The sequence below is a fragment of the Falco naumanni genome, chromosome 3 (assembly GCF_017639655.2).
Source record: "Falco naumanni isolate bFalNau1 chromosome 3, bFalNau1.pat, whole genome shotgun sequence".
Lineage (NCBI taxonomy): Eukaryota > Metazoa > Chordata > Aves > Falconiformes > Falconidae > Falco > Falco naumanni.
Genome location: NC_054056.1, coordinates 12,562,968 through 12,576,598, shown reverse-complemented (window position 1 = coordinate 12,576,598; position 13,631 = coordinate 12,562,968). Strand labels below are relative to the sequence as shown.

At 43.1% G+C, this 13,631-nt stretch overlaps 1 protein-coding gene across 3 annotated transcripts in view; it reads right to left on the bottom strand.

Annotated features, from left to right (window-relative positions):
* Positions 1-1,197: 1,197 nt before the first annotated feature.
* CDC42 (cell division cycle 42) overlaps positions 1,198-13,631 on the bottom strand; it is a 28,649-nt gene continuing 16,215 nt past the window's right edge. For 2 of the 3 annotated variants that reach the window (XM_040585891.1, XM_040585893.1), the window contains exons 3-6: positions 11,430-11,502; positions 8,777-8,886; positions 8,471-8,668; positions 1,198-2,621 (exon numbers count right to left, since the gene is read on the bottom strand). In XM_040585891.1, the coding sequence (XP_040441825.1) occupies positions 2,532-2,621; positions 8,471-8,668; positions 8,777-8,886; positions 11,430-11,502 (471 nt within the window). In that variant the 3' untranslated portion in view covers positions 1,198-2,531. Of the gene's footprint in view, positions 2,622-2,905; positions 4,129-8,470; positions 8,669-8,776; positions 8,887-11,429; positions 11,503-13,631 lie in introns of those variants that run through there. The other variant, XM_040585892.1, reaches the window with a different exon arrangement.

Here is a 13,631-nt window from a genome sequence, read left to right as displayed (position 1 = left end):
TGAAGTGGATGTTTTTCCATCATCCAGTGCCTCCAGGATTCCCTCCAGAGCCAAGTTTAACCTCGTGGCACCAATTTAACAGAACAGACTTTACTGCTTTGCCAAATGGACCGGCATGAAAGGACTGGCATAGATCACTGCCATAAAAATCTATGCAGAGGGACCAGACAGCTATAGGCAACCCTTATGTAAGGATCTATCCAAGACAGAAAAAGCTTGACAGGGTAACCCTGCTACTTAAAAGCAGAAATCCTAAAGCGTTCTCTACTTCAGAGGCAATTTCCTGCTTGATTTCATGCAGGCAAACCCTTGGTCACCAGTCCTGCTGCTGGCTTTAGACAGACAAATTTGGTTTAGCTATTAGAAGGTGCAGAAGCCCATTTCAGTCTGCTGCGAGCACACGGAGCAGCCACCAACGCTGAACTGTCACCAAGCATTACAAGTACCAGCCGTCCTTTGAACTGGGAGCCACAGACCCACAGCCAAGCCTCCCACCAGAGACAGCAATTAAAAACTGAATTGCAAAGTTGAACAGCACCACTAATTGCTAGGGAAAGTGAAAACACACGTATTTTACACTAAGCTTCTGGATTACAGCACTCACAAGGCAGCTTCTTAAAATAAAAGTGACCTTTAATAAGGCCCTTTAGAATGTGTTTTGATCATTAATACAAGTTATGCATCAACAGTGTGAGACTTCACCTTTTCTTTAGGGAATTAATGAAAAGGTGTAATTAACCCTATGTGCATTTCTGGGAGGGAGATGGGTATGGTGTCATTTGTCCCTTTAGGGTTTTTTTTGCTATCTGCCCACGAAGAGGGAAGAACAGGAAACTTCCCCAAAGACTAGCTTCTTGACAAAAGACGTGCAAGAGCCCAATAACCCCCAAAAGCCAACTTTTCGTATTTGGGAACACACACAACAAGGAGCATTCATTCCACTGAGAACCACCGTATCCTCTCCTCAGCGCTGGGTATGACAGTGAGGCCGTTGCAGCAAAGATTAGAGCAATCTCGACAGAACTGAAGCCAGCAGCAGAGATGAGGGAAGACATGAGCTGACAGGATTAAGCATTAAGGAGAGACCCAAACTAACTTGCAAGGAGGAGAGTAGGGCTCGCAAGGGGATAAAATCCGTATTTACAAGTCCTCCACACTCAAGAGATAGGCAAGGGAAATAACTACCCTCAGGCAGGCTTGTGAAGATACTTTATGTTTAATACATCTGAAAAGAATGCATATACAAAGAACTTAGACATGAAAAAGCATTGGTTCAACACTAATGAGTCTACAAGAAATCGGAATTTTGGAAGATGGAGAAGATTCCTTAAGTCTTAAAAAACTTTGAATTTGCAAGCCGAAATATATTTTTGGTAAAATCCCTCCAACGTTGCAGTCAGTCTACATAAAGACCCCGCACACAATCTTCAGCGGGCTGGAGCCAATCTTACAGGTTCAAGGTTACTTAGAAGCACAATGCAGAAAAAGGGGATTCCCTCAACTGGTCCCTATATGGTGCCACGCTAAACACTAGAAACCCTTCCCTGCAGTCCCCTCCTACTGACACAGGTCTAGCTTTCCACCCCTCCCTGAAGGATGACAAACCATCCAGCAAGAGATGCACCACCAGGGCCAGCTCCAGAACTCGTCTTTTAACATACACCACCTGCCTTCAGAGCGTCCAAAGAGCAGTGCATACACTGGTCACAGTAAAGTTTCTCTAATAATTAAGGACTGGCAAGAGATGGATTTGTTAAAAGCCAACTGCATCAGTTGGGCATGCTTGAAAAGATGCCGTTACTTCTTCACCACGTGACAAAAGCTTAGAACGTGAAAGATTAAGAAAGAGACTGGCAAGCTAGTTTCAAGTCTGATGGTGCATCCAGAGAAAAAGATTCTCCTATTCCTAAGGCTTCATAACTTAGAGGATGGGGTAGAAATTCATGACCTGCACAGTGGAAAGCCAGGGGAAGAGATACAAGGCAACTTCAGAGGAGATGCAGATACAATTTCTACACTCCTCCTTAGAGGAGCACCAGCTTGGGACATTTTACTTTCCTGTATTTCTCTTTAGTACTAAAGTCTGCTCACACCCAGGCTGCTGGCTGGCTGCAGATAAGCCCCAGAAGTTCTTGAAACCAGAACCAAGTCTTGCCAGACTTGCACAGGGGACAAGGCTTCAGTAAAACAGCCTAGAATTAGTCTGTTACGGAAAAAGTCATCACAAGCATGCCTGGATTTTAAACAAAAATTAGAAACAGTAAACAAAATAAAAAACTAGTACTGATCAGTGTTTTCTGATAATACATAATTACTCAAAATTAACTAGTTTAACTGAATTGAGGGGGCACTGGGGAATAAACACTAACATTCTCATCTCACACAGGGATCGTGTGGGGGAGATGGGAGTGCAGGGCATTTGTCATTATTGCGAAAACAAATTTTAAAATTTGTATCTTTAGTTTGATTTAAACATTGCTTTTAGTATGACATCAAACACCAGCTTTGCAGAAGGGGCCATGGAGGGATGTTCATAGCAGCACACACCTGCGAGTCTTCTTCGGCTCCGGAGGCTCCAGGGCAGCCAATATCGCTTCGTCAAATACATTCTTTAGGCCTTTCTGAAAAGGGGCAAAGAGAGAAAGGGGCAGTCTCATTTTTGAGTTTTCACACAAACAAAACCACAGAAAGCCAAGTGGCAGACAAACCCCTCCAATGCCGAATCGAGGTTTGCCATCTACAACTCCCAGAGTCTCCTCTGCGTTGCTGTGGTTCGCAGTTCCTTAGCACAGCAGCTGATTTTCTGAACAGGAACCCGAATCCTTCGAGACCAGACCAATATACTTCACGAGAAGCAAAACACACGTACCAAAGTCATTTCCCTAAGGCAATTTTTTTTTTTCCATTAGTTGGCTACTAACATGTTTCACATGCTAATGACAAAGCAGAAAGTGCCGCATACAAATGGAAGAGCTCAATTTGGAGCACTTCAGGTACAGCAGCGCAGGCACCCAGGTGTCAGGGGAGAGAAGAGACAAGGCAAGCATGCAACGAGATAAATCGGTCCGGTACACACGCTGGTCACACCTCCGGCCCCAAACACCCGATGGTTAGAAGCAGCCAGGTAGAGCCCAGAAGCTGTGCATGGCATCAGAGAAGTCAAGATGGGAGGAGGACGAAGCAGGTACTGTACGCTGCGTTAAGTGTTAAACTGAAGCCAGGAAATGCAAATCGGAATAAAGCTTCATCAGTCATTTATACAAACAACTGCAATTTTTAATTTCAAAATTTAAAGACAAGCTACAATTGATGTTTTCTCCTTCAAACAATAAAAATCAGAAGCATGATAGTAAGAAGCAGCTTTACATCTTACAGTAACAGGCTTAAGGATCTATTATTGAAACGAAGAGGTCTACCATGTTAGGGAAAGCAAGAATTTTAACAGTTCATAAAGCAGTAGCAAGTACATTGATATTTCCTTCCCCCCAAGGACTGACAAATACTCCACTATAGCACAGACAGCCAAAGCAATAGCAACAGAAAAACATCTCACTGCACAAAAGGAGAACCAGAAAACCCTTCACATTACAGCGTAACTTGCAGATCACCGTTTCATGTACTTTTGTCATGCAAATACAGTTAACAAGAGTCACAAGTAGAAATTGAAAAACACACGCATCGTTTCTTCCAGCTGGATTCAGGAAGATCAAACAACATGTCTCATTCTTTTGATCTTTCTTTAAATAATGATGTTGTAACCAGATCCTTTCCCCCAAACAGCCTGAATTATAAAGCTACCCACATCTGGCAACCCAAGCAGCAGAGAGTTAAGCGAGTCCAGTTCATGTTCCATGGTCACGTTTTACTAAAGAGCTTAAATATATTGTTTTCAGTCCAAGAGTTAACACAGAGGTTGCTCTAAGATGGTAAGCAGACACAACAGCTTTCAATCAAGGTGGTTTTATTCTTTTTTTTTTTTAACCAGGTTTCTACAGTAGTGGGACAGAGGAAGCAGCAGCAAGAGGGGAAGGAGAAAGTTTAGAATATACAGCACTTCCTTTTGGGCTGAGTTTCCGGAGGCTCGAGGGCAGCTAGGATAGCCTCATCAAACACATTCTTCAGACCTCTCTACAAGACAGAGGGGAGGAGAAAAAACAGCAGCCAGGTTAGAGGATTAGAGAAAAACAAGCAGATACAAAGAGCATTCAGGATAGACCAGGCTGAATTCACAGAGGCAGTAAACAGATTTACTTTGCAAAAAACAAAGTAGATCCCAGGAGGAAATCTCATGTAGATGACCCAGAAGTCAATGTCAGAGACAGACAGGACACGTGACAGACCAAGTTGGACAAAATGAACACCCAGAAGGGCAGAGGCACAAACACAGCAGCAACTGGCAAGAACACAAGGGTGGGAGGGGCTACACAAGAGATGGTCCTTTCCACTTCACTGCTGAATGTACACTTTGCGAGTTTACAAGGGAATAAACACAGGGGAGAGCAGCTTGCCCCGCCACGGGGATCCAAAAGGTCAGGTAAACCTTTTGTAGTCACCCACTGTGGATAAGCAAGCACCTCAGATGCACCGACTTACTGCTGCCAACTACCCCAGCAGCAGCTAGTCCAGAGCAAGGACTCCAGACAACTCCTCTACTTTGTGAATTCAGCCCCTGAATAACTGAAGATCTCCAGATGGCTGGGAGAACAGGATCTGGGATCGAAGCAGTACCTCTCTGGTAAGCCATCATCACCCTCAGACATCGGCTATCGGTCTTTTAAGAAGCGATGCGATACCTTACCAGCGCTGCTATTTCGACATTGCGAGCCAGCATGGAAACGATGCATTTCAGTTATTCAGTTTAGTTACCAAAGCAAGTATAACCACTCAAGTCACGGGAAAAACAGCAACGGTGTTAGGATTGGAATAACGGAGCTCCAACACCAGACAAGCAGTCACAGAGCTGCAAGGAGTCTGCAGGGATCACACCGGAGCACGAAACATGCGTTGGGTTTGCTGTAAGCACAACAGGAACACTGCAGTGTGTTACCACTCCCACAGAACTCTGCCAAGTTACACAGAACACCAGGAGTGAAACCTGTCTCAGTTTATGCTAACTGGACTCGCCTAAATCTACTGTCATGAGTATAACCTTCATAAATTCAGAAGAAATGCTTTATCCCAGCTAAAAACAAACAGAAAAACTTGAATTACTTCCTGTAAATAATTGCAGTCTTTGCAAAATTAAGATTTTAATTTTCTTTTTTTTTTTTTTTTAAATCATTCAAATGTAACTGGTTTCTCCCTCACAGGTTCGACTGGGTATAACCCTTTAAAAAGGTCTTTAATCTTATTTTACTGAAGCACATACACGGGCGATCTCTAAGGCAATTCCATCTGGAAGCATTTAAGTCCATCACGTTACAAGCAAGATTATACTTGAAAGAAGAGAAGTTAAGAAAATTACCATGTACAATCATCCTGTACATCTTCCCCAGCAACTTTTTTTTAACCCAGCTGACAAAAGAGCTAGAGACCTCAGATAAATAATGCCTATGTGAAGTACTAATTAAAATTCTTCTTTCTTTGCAAGAATGAAGTTGCAGTATAAACTCAATTATGTACTGTTAGATAGATTAAGAACCCAGGCAGGACTAGAGTCAAGAAAATCTGCTTCCTTAATTCTCGTACTCAGGGACTTCTCTTTTGGTTTCCTGTTGCACAGGAGAAAATTTGTTCAAGAGAACAGAATCTGGGGTTTGTTTTGAAGGACCTAACGAAAACGTGGGATAAGGGAAGAGGAGAAAAACAAACAGCACAGGGACAAAATTGTTGTGAAAAATGAGCCTGGGGTTAAGAGCCTGGATGATACAAGAGTAGCCACAGGAAGGGAACTGTGTTGGATGCCACTGGCACACAGACCTCAATACTCTGGCTCAAGTAATGGCTCTGTGCTGCACTGGGGAACAGGCAGAGCTCAGGCTCCCTTCACCCCCTCCATTCATGGACAGTTTAAGACCCTTTAGGGGAAGGAACGAATTTCAAAGTTCTCCCTTGTGTTAGGTACCAGCATTGAGCTTCAGAAAGTCTGCTCAGACCATTTAACTCTTAAGTGTAACAGAAGCAACTATCATTTTAGTTGTAATCTATTTGTCAGTCACCCTCTCCTAATAGCAGCGTTACCTACTTTTTACAGTGGTATTGGGTACTATTTTTTAGAGAAAAGTTGAAGACAGACATTCAAAGTGCCTTCATCACAAAAAGGGATTCCACAACCTGAGGAAAGGAGAGAGAACTGACCCCTCAGTACTGCCGTCATCCAAACTCAGGGAGAAGATACTCTGTCTTTACAGAAAAGACTCAGAAATTCAGCCTCTTAAGGACTCACCTTGTACTTGCAGAACATCGATTCTTCCACACAGACAAGCAAATTCTTCCTCCCAGGAAAAAAAAAAATAAAATGTTCTGGCTCCAGGATTTTAGGATCACTTGCTACTGTGGTGTCAAAGTCATTTGTAAATTAGTTGAGAAGGAAAAAACCAGCCTAGACTGCCGAGGTGAACTGTGCAGACAGGAGCCAAGGTAAAGAGAGATTGAACTAGGCAGGTAGTCTAGCTTTAGTTGAAACCAGCTACTACAACACTGCCTGGCAGGTAAGAAAACAACCCTCCTGGCTAGGGAAGCCAGCCGACTTGTGTTTAACGAGCTGCCAGCTAGATCAGTGCCGGGAACTTCAAACAACCCTTTGTAGATAATCTACACTTCTGTTTGGCAGCTGTTACTGACGGACTGAGGAAAAAGGTGTTTTGTGAGGGGAGTCAACAACCAATGAAGATGAACAGAGCAGATGCAAACCGACTAGTCTTCCAGGTGAGAAGGCTTCTGAAACCTCCTCCCAGGTTACTCTTGATTCCTAAAACCATCAATGGGTTTACAAGCACTAGTGCGCTGGAAGAAATTCAGGCTGAGCTTCCAAGTGTGTAAAGATGTTCTCTGCAACAGATACAGTTTAGTCTATCTGGAAGTGGGGAAAAGAGAAAAAAAAAAAAAAAAAAAGGATAAACACTGAAACTTTTAATCATGTCAGCTCTTACTCTGGTAATTCTAGGTGCTCCCGTGCAATTTGAGCAGACTAAACAAGGCAAGTTTAAAGACAGAGGAAAGGGTCTCAGTGAGCAATAAAGGACAAAAGTCCTGGTATGTATTTATCTAATTATCAGGTTCTACAGCCTAGTTAGCAGAAGCACTCAGGATGAGCCAGACACCATCTATAAAATGGTATTTTGGGACTGAACAGATCTAAGAGAATTACAGCACAAGCACGATTAACCCTCAGTTTGCACGTGGGCAGTAAGGAAGCACAGCCAAGGCCACCTTTTGATCAGGGATTCCCAGGATGAAATGCAGCGTGCCTCGGCATAGTATCTCCAGCACCACTGTCCTGCACCATTCCATCAAAAGCCTCTTCCTTCTCAGCAAACACTCAAAGCTTTGTTACAAAAAAAAAGTCTCAGGATCCCAGATGGAAGAGCCAACATGCAATCTGGGCAAAAGGTGCAAGACAAGGAGAACTTCAGGCTCCATGATGTTTGGCAATAAAAGAAGAAACTCTATAGAGATGAACGCACAACAAAACTGAGAAGAGTGAGGGACTTCATATTGTGCACCCCTAGTTCCCTGCACATCAGGTAGAGACAAATTCTTTATACAGTAACATTAAGAAAATCGTTAAAGAGTTGTAGCCAATTCTGCAAGAGTAGGCACACAAGATTCCCAGGGCATCCAAAGTCAAGACAACATGCCAGCTAGCCAGCCAACAGCTCCCATCCACTCCACCCTACTATTCCTAACTTAAAGGATAACCAGGTTTCCTGGCCTCAAATCAGCTCTTTTAGCCTGCTTTAGACTCACATTCACGAGTTAGTCCACACAACGTCACCACGTTTACATCTTAAGAACTACTTCATTGTTATTTTCTTTCAACACTTGCATCTTAAGGTGGACACAGGAAACTTAGCTCATCACCAGCTGCACAGGATGAGAAAGAAGCTCTCAACTATGAAGGCTTCTAGTCTTACGAAGTACCAAAACTGACTTCTCCAATAGGGTTTTTATTTTTCTTTGCCTGCCCTCTTCTATAGTGACCTGCATTGTGTCCTAACCCACCTACTGTCCATAAGACACCTTCTAAGTTTTCAATAGTTATCTTCCTCCAACACAAAAGCAAACACGGCAAGCACATCCTCCTCCATCACCCCTCTACACTATGCCTAATCTTCACAGGCTGGTTTTCTTCGTACCACTGCCAGCTCCTTGTTCCTTAGATCAACAGGACAGAAGAGAAAGCTACACCGTCAACAGCAGAAACAGAGCTTATATACCCTCTCACATCCATATTGAGTTGGTTTTCCCCAATACTGAAAAAAAATTATGGAATACAAGCAAACAAAAATAGTCAAAGACCAATCCTCACCTGCGTAAGTGCAGAGCATTCCACATATTTGACAGCCTTCAGGTCCCGGGCCAGTTTTTCAGCCGTCTCTGGAGTTATGGGCTTCTGCTTATTCTTGGCAAGTTTCTCAATTGTTGAGGGATCATCTCTTAGATCAATCTGGGTCCCAACAAGCAGGAAAGGAGTCTTTGGACAGTGGTGAGTAATTTCAGGTACCCACTAAAGACAGAGAAGACACAATTATTTGTTACTAACCACCTAAGATAACGCCTGATGTATTTCCAGAACCACTGCAGCAGCCCCATTTTCAGGCAGAGTTCAACCAACCTTTTCTTTCACATTTTCAAATGAAGAAGGAGACACCACTGAAAAACAGACCAGAAATACATCTGTCTGTGGATAGCTGAGGGGTCGTAATCTATCATAGTCTTCCTGACCTAGAGAGGAGAAAATGAACACAGTATTAGACCCAGACAAGAAGTACTGCCCTTTACAGGTGGTAGGGTGCATATTCTGGCACAACAGTATTATTGTGATTAATCCTAACTCTTAAGCAAATACACATGCCCTGAACCCAAACATTCTAAGATCCTAGTTTTCAAATCCAGAATTTATTCAGTTGCTATGTCACAGTAAGCTGCCTAAAGTCACAGGAGAGTTGGGAAGTCTGATAGGAATATGATCCAATAAATTTTTAGATCAAACACACTTAAGACTGCATAGTGCTTTTCTCTATTATAATGAAGTTTCAGAACATGGATCTAGTTATAGATGAGGTCTTCCGCACCTAGTCCATTCATTAGAATTATTATGCCATCAAATTTCATTATCCTGCAAAAACCCTGCAGTTTGGAGGAAAAAAAAAAGCAATTTTGTTTACTAGAATGTTCTGACATGCTTGCAAATGCTTAGTGAAGTGTCCTCCAAGCAGTAAGAGGAGAATGCTGCTGTTACAGGTGAGACTGCGTTCAGCTCATCCAGCGGCACTCCCCCAAAAATGCACCAAATTCCTGGCGCGGGCTGTGCCTCAGGGGAAGCCAGGCTCTCCCCTCTGGGTCCGACAGACAGCGGGCAGTCCTCGCAGGGCACCATCAGCACTGACCCACCAGCCTGACTCTGCTTGAGCTCATCCTTAAACTTCCTCCTGCTCAATTCAGCAGTATGCTGTTTTTAGAAACTACACCTGGCACTAGAGAAACTACTGCACCGGCTGGCAACCAAATCGGGACCGCTTGCTCAAAATGCCTCGGATTTCAACTGACACTCTCTTGCTTACAACGCAGGACAAAAACCTCTGAGATTCTGAAGGAGCCAACCGAACCCTGGGGACATCTCAATGGAGAAAGAGCTACAGTTTGAAGATGGAGGTCTAACAGCTTGTTACAGCTATCATGCTTAGCTGGACACAGAGGAGCTAAGCACTGATGAAAATAATTCATTGCAGTTAACAGACTACTCGAGAAAGCTTTGTCTTCATAGCCCAAGTTCAAAACAAGGACTTTGATTTTCTTTCTAAATTGCACAGTTAGTAATACAGGGTTTATCCATTGTTAAGATCTGTAATTTGTGTTGGCCACTATTTAGCAAAAAGCAGGTGACCCTTAAAGCACAAAGGCCACTTCAGAAGCCCAGCTCCAAAAGGAAAGCCTTTACATTCACAAGTACGTAGCATCACCCACATGTGCTAAAGCCACTTTCTTAAGTTTTCAGAATTACTAGATGGTTACTGCACTCATGTTGCTAGACAGTACACAGATCTGCCCGTCTATGCATGCAGCAGCTTCCAGAGCCCTGAACCTAGAGGACCTCCGCAGAAAACCAGGCAGAAAAGGACCCAACACAGCTTTTACCCACACAGGTAGCAGCATGCTTATAACAGAGATCCATCTGAGTACTGATCCCTACAGCAGCCTACACATTGTCCAGGAAGGAGCATCTCTTCTCTACTTACCTCCTTTATCCATGAACTAGGGAGTTTGCAACATCTAAACACACGAATCACATTTGGGAGAAGAATGTGAAGAGCTAATTGAAGCTCCAGTGTTTAATTGGAAGCCTAAGACCATTTCATTCATCAAATAAAGACACTAATGATGCATCTGTACGAATACAGCTGGCAACAGTCAGATTAAGTTCTATCAAGACAATTTTAGGTAACAGCTTATCAACTGAGCTCTCTGGAAGGACTCTCCTGAAGAAGACTTCACAATACCAGATGCTGCCATACCACTTTGGTATTATTACAGGTTGAGGACTGGTAACTAGCAGTTGAACCAGTTTCTACCCTTTCTTGCTAAATCTTCACACGTGCAAAGCAATGTGTGTAGCTGTTTAATCATTGTGCAGCTCTCCAGCCAGAAACTGAGATACAGTCTAACAACCATAAACAAAGAAGCCTGCAGATTTATTTTTCATTTTAAAAAGGCACACAATGCAAGGGCTTACAGAACTCCAGACATCCCGATTTCATCCGTGTTAAGAACACGGACACACATGCACATCCAGGATTTTGTAATGTTAGTCATTCTGTCTTGACATTTGGTCAAAAAAATAGGCTATTTACTAAATAAAAACTACACAGAATCCACGTATTTTATTCAACACAACTTCTTCCTGTAAGTTTTGTTTAAAAACATAAAACCCCTTTATCTTTCAAGTATCCTGTAGATGAGAGGTGCAAGTTTGTAAGTTGTCATCTGGTGTCACAAAATAAGTCTAAAAGAAGTAGAGGGTTTTCTTGTTTTGGTTTGGTTTTCTGTTGTTTGGCCAGGTTGGGGGTTTTTTTGTTTTGTGTTTTTTTTTTTTTTTAATAAGTAAACTGAATTTAGCAAACACCCCCCCAAAGGTCAGGAACAAAAAAAAAAAATGATGAAAAGGGAAAATCTTTCTGGAAAACAAAACAAACCGTATGTCTTCATGTTCAACACCACCTCAGCTAAATCTTGGGCAGTTACAATGATACAAGCACTTGATTTCTCACCTGCAGTATCAAAGAGGCCTAGGGTGTAAGGCTCTCCTCCAATCATCACTGTTACAGCATAGTTATCGAAAACCTGATAAGAAAAGAGAAATATTTAAGAGGATGTGAATAAGCTATTTTTTAAACCATCACCCTACTCACCTTGCCAGACCACCCCCACCTTGTACAAGAGCCACCTGCACAGGATAACAGAAGCCATCAGGCTTACAACACTATTATCATTAAGGCTGTTAAAAGGGCAATTCAACTCTGAATAGGGGTGCAAGAGACATTTCCATGAGACATCTAAAGCAAAGGCACCCTAGGCACACTGCTGCATTCAACAGAGTAAAAGCAAAACACCTGCAACAGCTCTTGCCTGTAATTGCAAAGAGGTCTGCCACATTGCCACAGAAATTTCAACCACCATGCCTGGGTCTGTAAACAGTGAACACATCCTCACAAAGACAGAACTGATAAATTTCAGACCTGCCCTTCAGGGCACAGAAGTACGAGGCTTCTTCTAACAGGACCCAAGTCCTCTGATGTTCATCTTTCTGAACATCGATGGAATTCAATACAGAGTCCATCTTTTCAACAGAAATTTATCCTCCATCTCTGGAGGAGACCATATAGTTGGCCAAAATCAGTCTGTGTCAAATTCACTCTCAATCTAAACTGAGACTTGCACTCCAGAAGACCAAGACAGATTGTCTCGCTGTACAGCATGTGGCACAACAATCCTGTCCTCAAGGGCAGACCGACTACCAAAAATGTTTCACCCAGTAACTTGTTTACAACACAACTGAGCACAAGGACCTACACAAAGCTTTCTCCTTCAACACCCACATACTCAGCATTAAGGAGTATCCCGTCTGAGGTCAGTATCCTTCATTTCAAAAACAATTCTATCTTCAGAACCACGATAAGACAGCATTTCAGAAAGTAACCTCAGCAAAAAATCCTTCCCACTGGAAAAAAACACCAAACCCTGTCCCTGCATACAGTGCTGCAAGGTTACCCAGAGAGTGTCAAGGTCTCTGAATAAGGATAAGGAAGCTCTGCTTCAACACAGACATGAAGTCTGAGCAGCCCCATACCTGCAGGAAACTGCAACATCGAAAAGGCTAGCAGTCACCTCAAAAGCTTTTCATGGAGCCTAGGAGGGAGGAGCATGGAAAAATGAGGAGTCACATGCATGTATTTAGAGGGCTTTAGTAAGAGCTTAGGTCCTTGAAAAAAATCCCACTAAAAACGGAGGTAGGACCAGCAAGACAGCACTTCAAAGCTGAACTTCCAAGAGGTCAGATGTCTCCTTTCCATTCCACCTGACTGTCCTGGTTAAAGCAATACCTGACACCACACCGAGTTTTTTCAACTTCTCGCAGCTCCCAGTGACCAAGCAAGCAGCTATGGCCACAGCATGCTGCATACCCCCAAGACCACCAGCTAGAAGCAGAAGTCCACCTCGTACAATTTTCGATTAGCATTCAAGATTTTTAAAGCACTGCAAGAGATTTCACCACTTACCTCCATCATCCGCAGCCCGATCCTTTACACATTGCACTGATTTTGCCTTACTGAACACCTCAAAGCATCCAGCTACAAATAAGACCTTCAGGCTGGAGGAGTGCGGAAGGCATTTCACATCACAACTACTACTTCAAGACTCCAAAGGACAGGTTCAGGATGAGAACTCATCTATTGCCAGGTACAGAACAAGAAAATAGTATGCTCTGCGCTGAAGGTCAGAACACATTCGCTCTTTCAGGTATCAGATGGTTGGCAGCTTCATCCCCCAAAGATATCCCCTCATTTTCACCCAGTGGACAGGGAGTCGATAATACTACTTGTAGTTGCCCTTTAGGGGGATCAGCATGCATTCCCCCTCATTTTTTATTTTTTTTTTTTTAAGCTCTCGATTTGCAAAATGGGAATAATTTTTTTTAAAAGCTACAGCCACTATTGAAAAGGTCTGGGATTCAGCCCTAAGGAGGCCAGGATTGCAAGGCTAGCCTTCAGAACAATCTGGCAACTAATCTCACAGCATAATCCACAGACGATTTTACCCTCAGTGACGCCAAACAGGCTAAAAACCAGAGCAAAAATTAGCCCAATAAGGAGTTTTAATTCCTGCCAGTGCCAGACATCCCACCACAGCAAGTGGATGAGTTTGTTACAGGACTCACACCTGATCTGCCACTACCCAAACGTTACCAGTGC